Consider the following 20,264-nt stretch of genomic DNA (forward strand, 5'->3'; position numbering starts at 1 on the left):
TACTATATTTTTTTTAAATTTATTTTAGTTTTACATTAGAAATATTGTTACTTTTAAAAATTTATATTTCTAATAAACGCAGATTGTGTAAATTAATAAAAATATTTAAACATATCGAAAAATAATACAAATAATTTAAAAATGTAATTTATTACTTTTAAACAAAAGAATCTAAATTTGATTTATATGTGTAGAATTCTCATTTTAATTAAAACTTGAAATAGATACTCATGTGCGCATATATATATACACTGTCGAACAATTAAGTTTAGAGACTCGCTTCGCATTTCCGAACGTTTGATTCGTTTGTGCTGCCATTTTAGGGGGTTATTCACAATTCGATATTCAACACATGGTGCAAGTTTTAAATTATTTGGTTCAATAGTTAATAAGATACAGTCACGCAAAGTTGTGTTACAAAATTTTGTTTAAAAATCGATATAATGGAAGGAACGCTTGACAACACACCACATTAAATAAGAACGTATATATTTACCGTATTATATTATTATAAATTGTTTGAAATAATTAGGTATCATTATTATTTAAAATAGAGATTCGTTGTACATATATACATACATACCTTCAAAACAGCACAAAAAAGTTCAATAAATCACATCACATAAAAATTGATATTATAGTGCAATATAGGATTCCAAAACTAGAAAAATTTTTTATAATTCATATTAAGTTTTGTATATAAATAAATATACATACACACATGTCAACATATTAGGCATAACATTGTCAACAATACATATTATATATTTTTTTCTATGATATTTTTATGCATATAATGCCTAATACGAAATTAAAATTAAAATTTTATAGGATCATGTATTAACTTTATTTATAAAAAGTTTTGGGACAAAAATTTACCTTGATTGTGTAAGCTAAAACTTCTTTCAACTTTTATAAAAGGAAGATACATATTTTTACATAAAACAATATTTGATTTTATTGATCATCCATTCAAGGAATCATCTATTTAAGGAATAATTTTTTTATCGCATTGAAACTATTTTGATTCTTTCTTAAATTAAATTAATTATTGTCACGGCGGATGGCGATAAGCGAATTCGAACAACGAAACCGTATCGTCATATAAATTCTGACGTATATTCTGGCTGTATATACCTATATATACATACATACATATATATATATATATATATATATATATATATATATATATATATATATTAATAATTGTAACGCTGTACTTTATAGGGTGAACCTTTTCAAAAAATGAAGGATAGATTGCTAAAGAAATTAGGAGTACAGGAAAAAGAATTCGAAAAGGTAGGCATCCTTAGCTAATCTTTTTTGATCTCTTATGAGAATTCATAAAAAAACTTTGAAGTTTAAGTTCGCGGTGGTGTCAATGGGCAAGCCACAGTTCATTATCGACTCGCCGGACTGTTGTATCAAAGTCGACGATTTCCTTCCTAGATTTTCCGGTCAGAGTAAGTATAAATTATGTTTCTATTCTCCATTTTCTAACGCATGCGAATAAAGTGAGCGTCGAATAATCGCATAGTCTCACTATATTTAGTACATAGTACATTGTAATATGATGCTGATGAAGAATAAATTTTGTAGTCTATCCACTTTTAAACGCAGGCACATCGCCACACAGGCCTTGGCTTGGCCTGGAACATGTCAACAAAGCGCCAAAGCGCTCTCGTATCAACTACCTCGAAAAGGCCATTAAGATTTACAATTAAATTTCCACCACACGAAGAAGAAATTATATATATATATATATGTATATATGTATGTATATCATATCTGTGGTCGTCTATGCAATATATATACATATGATTTATATATTATACATACGTATAATATATTGAAACAGAGAATGTGTTTTCTTTATCCAGTGAGAAATACAGATCGAGAAAATGTCTATTAGACGTCTAATTGTAAGATATCTAATAGACGTTTTCTCGATCTATATTTCTCACTAGGTAGAATATGCTTCGGACATTACATGTGGTTAATCACATATATCAATCTTTATTGCATTATACAATTTATGAGATAAAATTATAAAGGGTGAATAATAATCAATTATAATATAAAATAAGTTTTTATCTTTTATTTAGAAAATTTTAATTTTTTTATTTATTTCTGTTAAGAAAATTTGTGTTAAAATAATTTTAAAATTCTGTCAGAGAAAAAGAAAGAGAGAGAGAGAGAGAGAGAGAGAGAGAGAGTTTTTTATCTCATACATAAATATTTTTTAATAGTAAAATAGAACGTTCTTTGAAAGTTGTTAATTTTGAAAATTATTTTCTAAATTATTTATTTTGGAGAGTCAGATAATAAATGGGATTTGCAATTTTGCAGATATTTTAATCTTTCTTTAATTGTCGCGATCGAATAAAGAGCATTGTTGCATTATTTATTTATAAAAATTTTGAATGTGCTTGTGAAGCTTGACATTGCTATTTTTGAATGAGATACTGAATCATATCTGTGGTCGTTAATTTGAGATTTTGTTATAATTTTCAGAACTTCATCAATGGAGTAAACAAATTGATTTTTTACGATTAATTGACACTTGTGACAAAAATAGAAGTTTTTATATAAGGAGGAATAGAAATAAAAAAAGAAAAGAGAGAAAATATGTAATATTTAAAAATTATTGTGAAACTTTGGCACTCTTATGTATATAATAAAGTATGCGTTATATGAAATTTCTATCTTTATTTACGTTCATTTAAATTTACAACTCGGAGTATTTTTAACCACACAGTAATACAAATAAAAATATTAAAACCACAATAACAAATTTAAATCTGCACAGTTTTTTACTTTGCTGTTATAAAAATTCTAGCAATTTCGAATCGATAAATCAGTTGACCCTCTATTTTTCTAATAAATGAAAGAATAACTTGGAAAAAGAATCGAGAGGGTTTTGTAAGGGGTAGAAACGCGAATGTGATGGAAGAAAGCTTTAGTGTGGTTCAGGTTCTTTATTCATCTGCATCACGTGCGCATCGCACGTGAATTCAAGCGATTATGCAAATTTCGCATTAAAATGCATTCTATCAAAATCTTCGACTATTCGGCGAAAGATGACACGAAAGGAGTCGTGACGTTTTTACATTTACGCCTGTGGTTTACTCTCCCATTTCCTAATACAATGTCTGTAATTGCATTACTATTGTATATACATTGTGTATAATTTTTATGGCATATCGTAAATCAATCATATTTATATATCGCGAAATGTTTATTATGTTGCTATATTCACGGAAAAATATTTTTCGCTACCATAACTAATCATGGTTTGCAAAATAAATTTCTAAACTACAGTAAAACAATTTGCTGTTGCACCTAATAAATAGATATCACAGCTAAGATGTTCGTTGTCCATATATTACGACTGAAATCTAGTTACCACATAATTTTTAGATACGGCATTTTAGTTTTAATTTCTTTCCGTATTAAATCTTTCTCTCTCTCTCTCTTTCTCTCTCTAAAAGACTATATCGAATATACCTTTCTCTCTCTCTCTTTCTCTCTAAAATATAATTTTTAATACTATGTATGTATCCAGATATTAAAATATATTATATAATGTTATATTTACACATACACAAATAGAGAGAGAGGGAGAGAAAGAGAGAGAGAGAGATGGAGAAAATGTTCTATTTTAAATACCTCAGAGAAATATCCCGGAAATTAGGGATATACACACACATATATACACATTCTTTTTTTTGAGAAAATAAATTTATCTTCCGCCGAGAAGGCTGCTATTTTGCTACTAATAATAGGTACAAGAAAGATTTTGCTTTGATTTGCCTTTCGACGCGCTAGTTGTTGTACATTTGTTTACGCAGAAGCTTCATCGATTAGCGGCTCGAAGAAAGTTCTTGTTCGAAACTTCGCCGAGTTGTACAAAAGATTGTCGATGAAATATGCTGGCTGATTTCCCACGACTGACTTTTCCTTGTAGAGAAATTTGTTTACGACGGAAAACTGCGAATGTCTGTCCCTTAAAGGAGACATTGGTAATGCAAAGTTTCTTGTTTAATACAATAGAATTATAAAATTTTAGCTATTATTTTTAATATTTCATTAGTGATAACATGCTTTATTAATTATAATGATAAATTATAACAAATCACTGATTATATAAATTAATTACTTATTATTATACACTCTATTACACATACAAATATATTGCAATATATGTTGCAATATACATATATTGAATGCAGTTGCACGAGCTTTTCTGGTTATCTAATATATAACAATTTATTGCATTATATATAAGCAAATTATAAAAATAAGCTGTATATATTCTTGCGGTTTTTCGCAGAAAAATATATATCGATGAGAATCACTATATAGAGCATGAAGAAACTTTCTGAATGTTCATTTTTGAGTCTTCTTCGTCTACAAAACTGCAGACGAAGAAAGTCGAGAACATCGTTGAATCACAAAGGGTGATGGTGGCAGTTGAGAGTTGACTTACGGCAAAGTGCACAAGAAATCTATAGCGTTCGAATAAATATATATCAGCTCTCCAACTAACATAAGTTTTTACGTAATTTTTATCTTCACATATGGACCATTCGGGGAATAGATCTTTCTCCATAACTTCTTTCCGCGCTAATAAAGCTGATAAAGCGGATTTTTCTCGAGTTCTCAATTTCTCGCGTTGTGAACGTTTCTATGATTTGAGAGAAATATTTCCATAAAATATCTTCACTTTTATACACACCCATGAATACAATTATATAATTATTTTATTGTTTACTGAACATTGGTCATAGTTTAGATAATAATATTATATTTGATGAAAAAACGATATTCGCGTTTCCTTTCACATTTTCAACGTGTCTTTTTAAGTGGATACTATAAATCTTATTGTTAGTATATTGTACCATGAAATTCTCAGAACTAATAAGTAAGATTTGCGGATATACAGCGGACGAATGTTGTGTTTGACGAATATCTTCCATGATATTAGCAGCCTGGAATCTGATCCTGTCTACGACAGCAACAGAATCAGACCAGTCTCCCTTTGAAGGAACGGATTGGCATGCGGGAGAGCGGCGTGGGTGAGAGAGCGTATATCCTGCTAATTACGATCTCGGATTTGCTTATGACGTTAGATGTCTTGAACAGAACGTCTGTTCCTTGACAGATAGATTGAGTTGCTTTTCGCATTATATTAGGGCAATTAATAATAATTGCCTTCCTGTCTTCTGATCTATAAATCGTAATAAGATCCCATCGTGTAATCTCAGTTTAAAATAACGATTCTTATCCTTTGAGCTTTGATAAAGAAGGCTATCATGAGATATTGGGTAAAAAAAATATATATATCAGGTTGAAAAGGTTAACGTGTAATAACATGAGATTACAAAGTATATATATAAATATATAAATATTTAAAACCTCAGTAAAAATATATGTGTGTGTATATATATATATATAGACACACACACACAAAAGGGCGATCCACTAACTCTATCTACACATACATGAAATATCTTAACTTTAAATGACAATTTTTTCACGTTAAAATTCTATAGAGCGGCAAATTCTAGGAAAAAAAGAATATTAAAATATATATATATATATTCCAAACTAATAATTTCCGAGATATTCAATTTTTAAGTTAGCAGTCGCGATATTATATTATATTTTGATCATAAAATGTCAAATATGTAATTCACATGTTTTAATCCTCGATTATCTTTTATTTTACTATTTCGATTACTATATAACTATTGCTCTTTATTATTAAAAATATAGATGAAAACAGCATGTGATCGATAAATTTATGAGAAAAATCATGAAGCTCAATTCTTGCCATTTGCGGACATTTGTTTGCGAGATAGACAGGCCTGCGAAATTTATTCGCGATCTGGAAATCTCCACTTCGTCTGTCAGCTACAACCACGAAAATCGGGAAAATCTACCAGCACGGAAAAAACGCGAATTCGCGAGATTCGCGATGTTGAAGTGGCATCAAAAATGAATATGACGGGCATATTATCTTGTTTATCTTGACGTTAATGCGAATTAACTCGATGGCAGCAATCTATTTAAAATTTATAATAAGGAATAAATTTTTGTGCTATACATATTTGTTTACCCAAAGTTTAATTTATGAAAATATGAATCAATTAATTTTAACTCGAAAATTATCGATTATTATGATTGGTATATTATGGTTGATTGATACCTCGATCTCTTTGGTCAAGATCAAAATTTATTATGTGAATAAAAATATATTAATATCTTTGCTAATAATTATACTAATAATTTTTAAAAATATATAGACAACAAAAAATAATTATCAATAATAAGATTATCACGTACGATCTATCTACATAAATCTGCAACAGATTTCTCTAACTTTATTGTGTATGTATGTGTGCAAATATTGAGAAAATAAAATTTCAATACAATATACACGCAAAAAAAATTTTTTTTTAGGTATCAATTATTTTGTGTTAATTTAATTGTTAAAGCTTGATGGTTTATTTTTGATACATTAGAATAAGTAAGATGATCGGCAAAATAATTTCGAGATTCTCATTCGCATTTTCTCTCGCTTCGCACCTCATCAAATATTTGCGCGACTTTTCGCGCCTTAATGTATCCGCCGGATCTCTGCGTTTGTTGTACTTGGGAATTTGTGGTTCCGCGTAACTTTATTCGTCTTTAGCGAAGGCTTAAACTTTGCGCTTCTCTTCTCTTCTCTTCTCTTCGCAGGAAAACTTCCTTGGAGGAAACGTTAACGATGGATTTTCTGAGAGGATCAATAAACAGCGTTTTCTTCTTTGCTTTTTAATAACGCGATTGATCGATATTGTTGATTATATAAATGTGTGTATGTGTATTTGTATGTGCGTGTGTGTGCGTGCACGCGCGCTCACATATTTATCTAATTCAACAAATAGAAGAGAAAAAATATTGATTAAATAATTAATTCAAAATAATGCAATCCGTGTTATTTTTCAATTTAATGCATTTTTTTCACGTACAGGTGCATGATATACAAGGAAAGTAAAACATGAAAAGTAATTTACAAAAGCTCTCTTATGCATTTATATACACGCAAATTTCACTCATGCACATGATATAAACATTAACGCTCCCCTTTCACGCTCTCAAAATTAAATCGTTTTATTTACAAAAATGTTATTATACTTCTTTTTAACTCATTACGCAGGTCATACAGATTATATGATATAAACAATTTTATAATTAGTAACAATTATATAATTGCTAGTAATTGTTAGGTAATAATTATTAATTAATAATTTTTACATATAATCATTGATTTTCTCTCTCTTCCTCTATATATATATACACACATACACGCACACAGACACACACTCACATTACGATTATTTATACTTTTTAAAAGTCTTTGAATCAATACTAAAATAATCAAAACATTGAAGTATTATTGTTATATGGAATTTTGGCCGATAGAAGATTAATTTTCTAACATTGTTATTTAAAGTTATTTACATTGATATTTATTGCACTGACAAAACTTTTTTTGATTATCGCTAAATCGCAATCAAAATACACATACATATCTCATTTATGAGTAAAAATTGTATATTTATAATTATAAGTATTATAATATTCGTATGCACACACTCACATATACATAACACACACAGTATGCATAATAGCCTCTTTGTACATCAAAAATTTCCTTATCAAAATGAAACTAATGTGTGATTTAAGCAAGATATTTATTGATATGTTTGGATATATTCTCTTTTCTTTGAGAAAGACAACTATATATATAGCAATGATTAAAGCTATTTTAAAATACATAAAATTATTATTATTTTTTCCCCGTTTTAAGATTAATTAAAAGAATAAATAATTCTAAGAACATATTAAACTATTCACGATAAAATTTAAAGAAGATAGATATCAAAAATTTTAATTTATTTTTAAATGTCTCTCTTTAATACGTATTAGTTTCTTCTTAACATTCTTTCTTCTTATAAATTCTTTCTTAAACAATTAATTCTTTTTCTATTATGTAAAATTATATATTTTTTTTTCTAATTATATGTATTAAAAGCTACCAGATCATAATTTAAAAATATTAATTTAGCTGCAATAAAACAATTACCTATAATTCTCTTTATGAAAAATATATAAAATATAACGAATATTTCTTTAATATTCATTTAATTGGTTATAGACACTATGTTTAACTTTTTATTATTTTTGGTACATTGTTGAGCAACATTTTGTGAAAAATTAACGCCTAACGCTCGCGCGAATTTACAGAAATTAACGCTATTTCTAATAAAATTAAAAATTTATTATGATTAAATATATTAATTTTTTTTTGTGCGCATTATAATTTTATCCGAGGCAAAAAACATATTGTATGTGTGCACAACCAACGTTAATTAATTATAATTCTCATTCTATGATAGTTAATATATTAATACACAAGAATGTTAAAATTTTCGAAAAATTGATAATATTTTTCTCTGAGAGTTGCTAAAAACAAATATAATAATTTCTGTATTAAATTAAAATTAAATTGAATTAATTTTATAATTCTAAAAAGAGTTTTAATGATTGAATGAATCAAATTGTTTGATATAATTTACACCGATTCTCAATCGAATAAAAGAAAAGATAGATAAACAATAATAAAAATGCGAATCTTATATTAATAAATTAAAAATAAACTTTATGAAACTCGATCTGTATAATTCATTTGTCTGATCGATTTAATATAATCAATTTGATTAAATAAACAGTATAATTTAATTTCTATTTCTATGAATTGATAGAACAAATATTGGAAATATTATAAATAAAAAAAAAAAGAAAAATGTGGAAACAAATATTCTCGGAATTCTGTCAATGCCTTTATAGAAAGAGACTTCTTTACATGTTTTTACATCGCAATTAATTATCCTCGATCGCGATCAAAGACTATAATTTCGAGTCAATTTTATCACCGCGGATAACCTGCTGCGAAGAGTTTTCACGGGCAATGCAATCGCGGACAGCTTGCAGGACGATGCCTATCCGCCGGTCCAAGGCGTTTAGATGGGGTTCCCATAAAACAGGAGCCACGGGATCTCTCGCCATGCTTTGCCGCATAGCAGTGCTAAGCCGTATAGGCCCGTTGTGAAAGCTGCAATCAAAATTAAAAATTATACCGATAAAGTTTTATATATATATATGTGTGTGTGTGTGCGTGTGTATATATACGCACACATCCATATATAAAAATGTTTGTATACATATAAAACTGTTGATGATTATATTAAATAATAATAAAAAAAATATAGAATTTGATTAATATTTTATAAAAAATATAAATGTGTTTGCACACGTGACCGTACTATACACAATATATTCCGCATGTTTCATCAATTGTGATTGTAATCAAACATTGCAAGTGTGTCATGAGATTCTCGAGGATCATCGAGAGATCGTTGCAATAGATTAATGGAAGCAGATGATTGTTATTGAATCGAGAGAGATATTTAGATAATGGTAAGTTCATAGTAATAGTTTATTGATTGGTAATAAAAATTTGTATTTTGTTTTATTCCAGAAACGGACAGAACTTTCCGGTAGACCTGATATGTATATGTATATGTGTATACATATAATATTATTCTTTTGAGATTACTTAGCTTAAATAGATGGAATTCGCGCCCTATTTAAAAATTTAAAGATATGTATTTTATTTAATTATACAGAAACTCACACTTTTGTTTTATATTTTTATATATTATTTTTATTTTCAGAGGAATATTCAGTTCAAATCGATTAATGTTTAATAATTTACATTTTTATATTAATTCGATGATTATTTCTTCAAATGCAAATTTGTTTTATGTATTTCACATAACGCATATAATTTTCAATAAATATATATGCAAAAACAAAATTTTAGCTGCTTAAATAGCGATATTTAAGTCAATTTATAGAATCTTTTTTTTCTTAGGCCCGGTTGCACCAATGTTGTTTTAGCTTTAAGCGAGATTTAAAACTTTTGGCAATAATCAATGTTATTTGGCTTTTGGCTTTAGGCCTTAGGCCATAATTTAATTGTTAATTAACTTATAGTCTAAAGCCTAAAGCCAAAAACCAGATAACATTGGTTATGGTCAAAAGCCAAAAGTTTTTAAGAGAGTCTCGCTTAAAGTCAAAATATTTAACATTGGTGAAAAAATTGTTTTTGGAGGACACTATCATGTATTTTATTCGAAGCAAGATAATATCGAAAAATATCAGCTCCATAAAAAAAAAATATATATATACGTATTTTAAAATATATGATGTTAAAAAAATTAAAGAATTGGAATAAATGATGATTTTGTTTGATATTTTCTTTAGAAGAAGTCCGATTTCAAGAAAAGAATTTTCTATCATTAAAAGATAACGCACTAGAGATACGATACTCTATATATAGGAAACACAGAAAGAAAAAGGGATATCTCTGCGTTATCTTTTTATAATAGAAAATACTTTTATCACTTTCTTGAAATCGACTTTTTCTAAAAAAATATATATCAAAGAAAATTATCATTTATTCCAATTCTTCAATTTTTAACATCATATATTTTCATTATTAACAATAAGTTGCAAATTAAAGTTCTAGTCAACTTAACTTTTGCAATTAGATGAGAAATATATATAAGGTATCTGTTTGACTAAAGTATTATATCTTTGCATATATATTCACTGAAGATTATATACACTGAGTGAAATACATTAAACAAATTTGTACATGTGAAAAAGTAATTATCCAATTAAAAAAAAAATCAAGTTATATTAAACTTTATTATCTGTAAAATTTAATATAATTATACAGTAAAGAGTTTAATTTATAAAACCTTTTTGTAATCGATTGAAATAATCTTATACTCTTCTATAATTAAAAAATTATGATTTGTTATATACGTAGTTGTAGAGTTATTCGATATTTTTGCTAAAGATAAATCTATTTAAATTGATCAGAGAAAGTCTATTATTATAAGGTGATACGTGAAGCATGACACCTTTTATAATCTTGTAGAATAACTTATAAGAGTTTAATTTTATACACGCGCGTATAAACTCGCGTTGACAATGAGAGCAACTAGGTAAACAAAAGTCACGGGATGAAAAGGCTATTCGATCTCGAGGCTCATCCTTCCTCCTTAATCCTGAAAGAAAGTCCTCCGAGGACTCCCCGGTGAGTAGCCAACCGGTGGCAAAGCAAAGTACTTTGAGAGGAGTCTACTTTTATCCAACGTGACGCGGCCACGTTGTGTGCGTATATGCGCGCGCGTGTATGTGTGTGTGTCACCTCGTATAAATAGAGCCCAAGTCGAGTGTCTGCTCAAGCCGATACTTTATTCATTGGCAGTCCCACCAACCCTTCCAGGAGGCTTCCATTATCGTTCTGAAAGCTTCCGACCGCCTGGTTGTTGATCTAAAAACCCACGTTCGCTCTGAAAAGCGTCTCGAGGCTATTATCAATCCGGAAAAAACCTTCGAACTCAATATTGTTTTCTTGAAAAATATTTAATTAATACATATTGAAAAATTATTTTCAGTCATATTAACCGCGATCTGCTCATTTAGAGATAGCCCATTATCGATCTAAAAATTCTTTTCGTATTATTTTTATTGTTTCGAAAATTTACAACTGTTTAATTTTTAATTGATGGCGAACCAAGTAATTTCGCTTCATTGTTATCGTAATTACGTTGGTCGATCGGGCGATCGGTCGCCGTGCAAAATGTAGAAAATGAACTAACAAAAGAAGTCACAATCAGCGGTTCATGGGACGAAACAGCGCAGCAGGAAGCAATTATTCTGTAATAACGCGTTTAATAGGCGTATAGGTTTCTTTAATTCTGTGATGTATTTGTGTGTGTGTATGTGTATGTGTTTCTATTTGTTTTCTACAAATGGATATTTAAGATGTTTATGTTAAAATGGGTGCTTACACATTTTAATTTTTAGTAGCAACTATTTAAAATCCTATCTGTAATATATTTTTGATTTTTTTCTATTAATCATATATGTTATAATTTTTATGATTTGTAGAATCATTACATATAATTTCTCTCTCTCTCTCTCTCTCTCTGATACGATAATTGTTATTATTTTTGTTAACAGAAAAAATAACATGATGATTTTTAATATATCGTAGATAAAAACAAGAGATAAAAATGTAGTTTTATTTATTTAATAATAAAAAAAATATAGGCAATGCATTAACGCATTAATAAGCATTTTGAGTGCGTAAGCATGAGAAGAGTCAATCTTCCTTCCTATCGCGTTAAAAACTAATAGTTAGCTAATGGTCTATTAATATATAATTAAGTGTGTCAAATAAAATATCCAATACCCTCATGTATCCAGTGCACTATTTCTTTCACGAGAGTACATATTTAAATCACGTAAATTTTTCCAAAGGATCTTAGCAGAAATATTGAATTTTGAAAATTTGGTTCTCTATGATTTATGTGAAATTTTATACACATATATATGATCTACCTATATATGTGTAAGAATATTATACATGTAAGCACATTTACATATATGTATGTATGTGAATGTGAGAATTAAAGGATTTATATATAGTGCGATAATATACAATTCAAGAGATCTTATATTTTTTACGCTCCCTCTCGAAGAAAGTTGAAATTTGACACACATGTGATAGAAATATGGGAGCAATTATTTTTAATCGTCGATTCTTCAACGAATCGCACGTGATAGACGGTGTCTGTCGATCGACCAAATTTCCAATTCAGAATAGTCGACAGTAGATTCGGTTGCCATGAATTCGATCCTATCGAAAAAAAAAAAAAAAGGAACCGGTAAAAACTTGGCGATAAGGCCAATCTGGGACTGCGTTTTATCAGAATTGTCAGGGCACGGTCGTGAATCTTCGCTTTGATGCAGATTCACGTTTTTACGGGCGGCGCGATAAATTCGTTGCTCAGCCGGCTGAATTTCGCGGACGCGCAAAGTATCGAAAATGGAAAACCGATAAATAATGTCAAGCGGGAGATTAACACCAGGATACAGATTAAAAACGCTTCTAATCAAATCGTTCGCTTCTATGTTATCGATACCATCTAGTTACTCTAATCATAAAACACATATCTCTTCTCCCCCCCCCCTCCCCCCGCTTTGGAGAGAGAGTGTGATTGCTACACCGCTACATTTTGTAACGATAAATTCCATAATAATAGCTTTTTAATGATTAATATAAAATAGCTTTTTATTAATTAATATAAAACATTTGATACTCCTGTAAAGGAGACTAAAAAAATTAATCGGAATAAGTACGCATTATTTTATGATGATAAAGCTCTACAATTTTTATACTTAATATTTATATATACATATACATATATTTCTCTTATATAATATATAAATATGAAATGCACACACACACATATGTATATATATATTTCATATTTATTACATATGGTTATAATTATGATAATAATTTTTAACAATATATGAAAAAGAGAGATTTGACATTTAAAAAAATTTAAAATTAGAATAGTTATTGCACAAATTATTATGCGCTATTATTATTATTACACAGCATCAAGTATTATGTGTGGAAAGGGTGGGGGGGGGGAGCAATATTATTGTAAAAATTACAAAAATTTGACTCACCGGAGTAGAGAACTTAAAGTTGTCTGTCTAATCATACAGCATTGTAAGAGAGGCGCCAAAATAGACGTCTCATCGTGAAAGGGTTTTCCAAAACCTCTTCCGTGGTCCAGATGCAACGTGAAACTATCGTTTCCAAAAATCTTAAATGTCTCGTAATGATGGCGGTCCATATTGCCCGTTAAAAAATCGAAGATGGCCATGTCCATTAGATCGAGCAATCTTCGACCTTCGTCATATGGTGAGATTTCTTTTACTAGGGAGCAATAGTCGGAATCTGCAAGTTTGTAAAAAAAAATATATATATGTATGTATATGTAAACGTGAATGCTTATTATCCTCATTGTCAGATAATAAGTACATATATTAATTAACATTAATAAATCATAATAATGATATAATAATAATCGGTCCTATCGCTAATGGCATAACGATTATTAAATCAAGGATATAATAATAGCACAAAAAAGTAATTAAAAAAAGATGTTAACGCAAATAATAATAATAAATAGTTAAGTAAGATGCAATGAAAAAGTGAGACGTTCACTTTGAATGTAAAATAAAATATACAGCTAAAAAAGATCTTATCTTTCCTTTTATAATCCTTAGAGTTTCTTAGGATAGACAGAATTCTTCAAGAAATGCTCGGTGCCTTACCGTTTTCCCATTGGGCCTTCTTCCGCTTGTGATAACTCCTGCGCCAAGGGTGTCGCCAGGCCTTCCTGGCGACGAAGGCTTTGTCGGGCAGAAAAGCGGCAAAGCTGCCCTCCAGGGTGTCGGGACTACCGCAAACCGCGTGTGCGGTGTCACAATAATAACTGCATTTGCCATGGAAGCACAGATTGCCAGCTGGGCTCACAAAGAACGTCTTGAGCAGCTCGCCATCGGCAATCTGATAAATTTCTGTTGTCACATTGAGAGTTCGACCAGTTACTGGCATCGCTCTGTGAAATCCCAAAAGCCTGTAAATAAAAAAAAAACATGAGATCTTTCTTTTTCTGAGTTTAAAAAAGAATTTAATATTAAATTAATTTAATATTAAATTAAATCTATTTAATTTTTAATATTAAACTCGCGAAGGGAAATTCTATGTCAATCTACATGTCAATCTTTTATCCTATGAACAAAGTTTATTTTTCTAAATATTATCCTCTGGATAATTAGAAGAAAAAAATATACAGTCTTTGTCTTGAGAAATTTGATTCATTTAAATTCATTTAAAATGTGTTGAAAAAATAAATTTTCATAATATCTATTGAATTCGATTTAAATTTATAATATATTGAATTATATCTTTGAATTTTTTAAATATACGTTATGTTTCTATTTAACATTTTTATAATTAATTTCACCATTCTTTTTTAAATAATTGATTTTACGTTCTTATTTTTTCTCTTTCTCATATAAAATCAGGTAAAATTTTGATTTCAACATATATATATTTATGCAAAAAAAAAGAGATTAATGTGTTATAATAATTTACCTGTCTAGATGGAAGGAAGCGATTTCAGCGGTATGTCTCTCGAAGTCTGTGAAGTAGAAATGATTCGGCAAAGTCTGTTGCTCTCGCGGGAATCTGTGCATGATAATGACTCGGTTATCGTTATATTAAAAATAAACTTTAAAAAAAGAAATAGAGTTTGAAGTGGATGTTTAGTATCCATAAATTTTTTTGGATTTTGAGAGAATTAAAAAATTAAAATGCAAAATTATTTTGAAATATCTTATGTAATCGACGGAGAGTCGATATATGAACGTGTTCAGAAAAAGACTCGCGTGCGTAATATCGTAGGGATTATACGAAATTGCTATATTGCGAAAGATTACAGGGAATTGCAGCATCAATCGATCGATATCTGTCGCGTGACTTTATGATCGCCCTATATATTGCATAATTCAATAATCATGTCAATTATATGTATGTATATATATTAATCTATTTACTAGATTGCCATCTCTTAAGTTTTATACAAAATAAACTATCGCAAAACTATTTAATTTTACATTAATAAAATAGCATCTTTTTTTAATAAAAAATTTTATAAAAATTTTATATTAAAAGCAACAAAAGATATCTCTCTTTTTCTCTCAATCTTTCTTTAAATATTGTAAAAGGATTTATATACAGGGTGTCCTAGACCACCCGTACACCCCTTTTCTTTCAAAAACTAAGCATTTTAGAGAAAAACGTTTTGAACAAAAATTGTATCGTTTTGAGGGGAACATAAGATGGTGTCATAGTGTAAAGAAAAAAACAAATAATTGTTTAAAAAAATACATTTTTGAAAGAAAAGGGGTGTACGGGTGGTCTAGGACACCCTGTATATCATAATTATATATTATTTCTATTAATAATTTGCAATACATCCTACACTTCGTAATTATTCATTTAGCGGATAAATTAATATAATTGAACAACACATACGCGTGTGTGTGTATATACATATATATTTACGTGTATATCAGTATCATAATATTCAATTGTTATAAATCCATGCTCGTTATCAATCGCTCGCTAGTTGATAATTATCTCATGATTTCTGGTAATGAATTGATAGGTAAATAAGAACATTAACAAATATGTAGGAGACTGCACATTTAAATTAAAAAAAAAAAGAATTGTTACATAATAAACAAACATAAATATCATCTATGAAAATAAAATCATCTTGTCATCTTGTCATCTTCTTCATCTTGTCATATTTTACCTAATATATATATTTACATATATCCAGTCATTAAAATATTTTATTATATCATGCTAGAATGATAAATTTCATATTGTGCAACGTGCAGTCGGGCGGAACACATCGTATGATAAAGAAAAATCAAAATTATTCGCCGGGGAAGTGCAGCGAAGGGACAATGCGAAAGCTCGGGCTTTTATTGGTCCCCGAGTTTCTCTTGAGGATTTCTTTCGAGACGAACAGGAAGGGAAAAGAAGGACGAAAGAAAGGAAAGAAGGGGGAGGAGAAACAGGGAGAGAGAGAGAGAGAGAAAGAGAGAGCTTCAGGAGTTCCGCAAACTCGAGCGCGATCAAATATTTACTCAATGATCTTAGTGCGGGCTTACGAGTCGCGCGTTATATGTGTATATACATATATGTATACACATGAGATAGGACAATAAACACATACACAAAACACACATACACAAATGAAATCTGTGATCGATCTTAGAAAATAAGGAAAAAATCTAATCGCAAAAATCGAGTCAACCGAACAGTTAATTTAATATTTCTTTTTATTAAAGAACTCTATCTTCAACTTCCTATATTTTGATGATCAAATTATAAATGTTACAAGAATGCTTAACACTTGGATTCTATTGTTCCGTAAAATATAGGTCATTGCTTCATAAGTATTTCGTGAAGATGCCACTTTTGGAATCTGACATCGCAGATAATTCAATAATATTTTTACATTATTTATAAAATATGTAAATTTTAAAATAGATAAATGGCATATATAATGATCATATAAATAATATATATGTGTGTGTGTGTGTATATGTCCCGTAAAAAAATATGTTTTTATTCTTTCTTTAAATAGAATAAATTTTGTCCGAGCGAATAACGAGAGCTTATTGCGGCCGAGCTGGCCCCAAAATTCTCGCTACTGCTCTCTCGCGAGGTCGCAAACTTTCGGAGGAACTTATTGGCGAACTTATTACCGGAGTTTAAGCCGCGCGAGCGGCGGCCACTTATCGTGGAATCTTCGGCCCACTGGAAGTTTAAAGGGTTCTGGACTCGTGTGGATCATTGAGAGAAAGAGAGAAAGAGATGATGGGAAGAAATAAGAGGGACAGAGATAGAGTTATAATATCAGGCTTGTCCGAAAATTTTTCTCGGTCTTCCTGTGGATATTGCACTATCGCTACTTCTCTACTGATAATGTTAAAAATATTCTATTGCGACACACACACACACACACACATATATATTTAAATTGTTTAAAGTATTATTATTCTACATCTCATTATATAATTTTATGTACATTATGATACATATTTCTTTTTATTTTATATAAATATTATTTTATTAATATAAATATCGATTCAAAAATGAAGAATGACAAAGTCACTTGATTTAAAGAAGTAATATTTGCAGATATAATATTGCTATATATTGTAATTTAAAATAAAAATGGTCGAAATTAAATATCTATTCAGCTTCAATTGAATTGGTCGCATTTGACAAGGTATCAGGCAAAAAGACACGTATGCTCGGAAACAATGGAGTGTGTGACGTGTCATTAACGAGAGAAGCGGTATGAAAAGAAAAGAAGAGTGGTGAAAAAAAAGGGGACGACGAAAAGAGGAAACTGTAAGGTTACTTGAGAGTGTTTCACAGCATGAGGGGTGCGCATGAGATATGATTTATATAATTGCACTGTAATTGAATCCGCGTAACTTGGGTCAATGAGAAAATCTGACGACGAGACAAAAGAAGTGATTACATATGTGGTCCGTTTCGTACCAGAACTTATCAATTTTTGGAAGATCAGAACGATGCAGAACTATCGCAGATATATTAGAATTTTCACTCAAATTCCGATTATAAAATTTTTTTCGGTAACGAGAGAGAGAGAGAGAGAGAGAGAGATTTCATATATATCTTGGCATTAATGTAGGCGCTATCGGAACGATGTCCCACGGTAGCGTCGCGACACCCATTGAGCGCCGACAAACTGCCAAAGTAATTTCGCACATTGCCTGCCTGCAACTCCAAGATATACCAAGAACTTTGCGACATTCACAGTGGTCCGTCGTCTTTATTCGCGAAAGTCGTGGAAGTTGACCTCTTCCTCGTAATTTGCACATGATTGTCACTAATTAGCGCCATTTGCTTATATAGCACATGAGCACGATTATTTTATATTTGATATATCTCACTTTTTTGATATATATTTAATTTGAATATAAATTTTATATATATAAGATTATATATATAATATTATATAATTTTATACATATTGGATTTACGCGTATATTCGATACGGTATAATACGGAATAATTATTAAGAGACAATATATTCTAACGGGAATATAAGAAGACACAATAAAATAGTTAAATATATATTCTTATACGAGCAGTAATGGCGTACTTACCGCATTGGTTTGAATAATGCTTGCATGTTATCACCATAGTCAATGATCAATTTTAATTGCGTGCCACCGTCCTTTTGAACTGTAACAAACCAATCGATAAATCTTTACATTACAAAATATATACTTGACATAATTAAAAAATTAAAACTTTCTCATACAAGAATTACTATAATAATATTGGTATAATATCTCTCTCTTTCACTTTTCTCTTAACATGTCAAATATATCCTCTAACTGTCTAATATATAATTATTATTGTGTGTATATGTGTGTAATTATATGTTGTAATACATGATAAATAATAAAAAAGGGGGATTATATTTACATATGTATTATAAAATCCCATTTATTAATTTAAAAATATCAAAATCTTTCTATACATTATTGATTATAAAATGTTACGAAATAATGATGGCACTTTTAATTAAATACGAGATAGTCAAGCAGTTTATTTAACTCTTGTATCACTACCAACTTCAAATAACAAAAATTGATAATTCGTTAAGTAATAATAAATCGTCGTGGCAGTATATCTGTCGTCTGCAGTCTGAATTAAAAGTATACAATATTCAAGAAATCAATATAGTTGGTATCGCTGAGATCGATATATTCAGCGGCAAATAGAACCAGATTTATCCTAACATGTCGGTTCATCGCGATAGCATTTTAATAAACAAGTGCAGATTCGTAACTATTCGTGATTCTACAATTGGAAATGTGCTGTCCGGACGATTTATAATTAGCTAACACGAATCGACCAATCGAAAGTTTGCATATTTTATATATAAATACACACACACACACACACACACAGAATGTTCCTAAAGCTTTTGTAAATTTGCGTAAAAAATAATATAATTTTAAATAATTTTTTTGAATGATATGAGAAATATTGATAATTCACATTAAAGAAAAAATAATTTATTTTTTTCCTTTGCAGTTTTTGTATATAAGAGAAATAATCTCATGTAATATTTTGATAATTGTTATCGGGATTGGTCTAATTTTTCTAAATTTTCTAATTGATCTAATTTTTGCCTTTTAATGTCAATGATTTTATTTCTGTTAACCTGGCATTTCTATTATCAGAAATCAAATCTATGGCTTAATTAAATATAATTAAGCACTAATTTGCTGTTTTAATTGTACAAATTTATTACAAATTTTTTATTTATGAAACTAATTGCTCGCTTATCTTTGTGAGTAACTCATATTATTATATCATTATATGTATATTTACATACATGATTATTACTTTCATTTTTATATTATCACATATTTATATCATTATGTATAATATAGAATGTATATAAAATATTGTAGATTTAATTGTAAAATACTTAAAATATTTAATAATATATTTATACATACATGATCATTTTTATATTATCACATATTTATATCATTATGTATAATATAGAATGTATATAAAATATTGTAGATTTAATTGTAAAATTTGTAAAATATTTAATAATATATTTATA

The 20,264-nt window shown here is 29.0% G+C and overlaps 3 protein-coding genes across 8 annotated transcripts in view; 2 read left to right on the forward strand and 1 right to left on the reverse strand.

Annotated features, from left to right (window-relative positions):
* The window catches only part of LOC115233122 (nibrin), a 9,701-nt gene extending 7,003 nt beyond the window's left edge, over nt 1-2,698 (forward strand). For 2 of the 3 annotated variants that reach the window (XM_029803379.1, XM_029803381.1), the window contains exon 10: nt 2,518-2,698. The gene's annotated coding sequence lies outside the window, so the exon portion shown is untranslated. Of the gene's footprint in view, nt 1-323; nt 789-2,517 lie in introns of those variants that run through there. The other variant, XM_029803380.1, reaches the window with a different exon arrangement.
* LOC115233123 (ubiquitin carboxyl-terminal hydrolase 7-like) lies at nt 1,232-1,753 on the forward strand. 4 transcript variants are annotated; one of them, XM_029803384.1, is made up of 3 exons: nt 1,232-1,302; nt 1,364-1,466; nt 1,624-1,753. In XM_029803384.1, exons 1-3 carry the CDS (start codon nt 1,249-1,251, stop codon nt 1,725-1,727), a joined length of 261 nt encoding a protein of 86 aa, XP_029659244.1. In that variant the 5' UTR covers nt 1,232-1,248; the 3' UTR covers nt 1,728-1,753. The 4 variants fall into 4 exon arrangements, with proteins under 4 accessions (XP_029659244.1, XP_029659242.1, XP_029659245.1 ...); XM_029803382.1 differs by having other exon boundaries at nt 1,603-1,747; XM_029803385.1 differs by having other exon boundaries at nt 1,237-1,302; nt 1,370-1,466.
* A 5,437-nt stretch (nt 2,699-8,135) lies between the features above and the next one.
* The window catches only part of LOC115233096, a 71,981-nt gene continuing 59,852 nt past the window's right edge, over nt 8,136-20,264 (reverse strand). Inside the window, exons 5-9 of the mRNA XM_029803337.1 lie at nt 18,781-18,859; nt 15,155-15,247; nt 14,329-14,633; nt 13,675-13,948; nt 8,136-9,166 (exon numbers count right to left, since the gene is read on the reverse strand). Coding sequence (XP_029659197.1) covers nt 8,962-9,166; nt 13,675-13,948; nt 14,329-14,633; nt 15,155-15,247; nt 18,781-18,859 — 956 coding nt within the window. The 3' untranslated portion in view covers nt 8,136-8,961. The remainder of the gene's footprint in view (nt 9,167-13,674; nt 13,949-14,328; nt 14,634-15,154; nt 15,248-18,780; nt 18,860-20,264) is intronic.

The sequence above is a fragment of the Formica exsecta genome, unplaced genomic scaffold (assembly GCF_003651465.1).
Source record: "Formica exsecta isolate Colony F162 unplaced genomic scaffold, ASM365146v1 scaffold160, whole genome shotgun sequence".
NCBI classification, from domain to species: Eukaryota; Metazoa; Arthropoda; class Insecta; order Hymenoptera; family Formicidae; genus Formica; species Formica exsecta.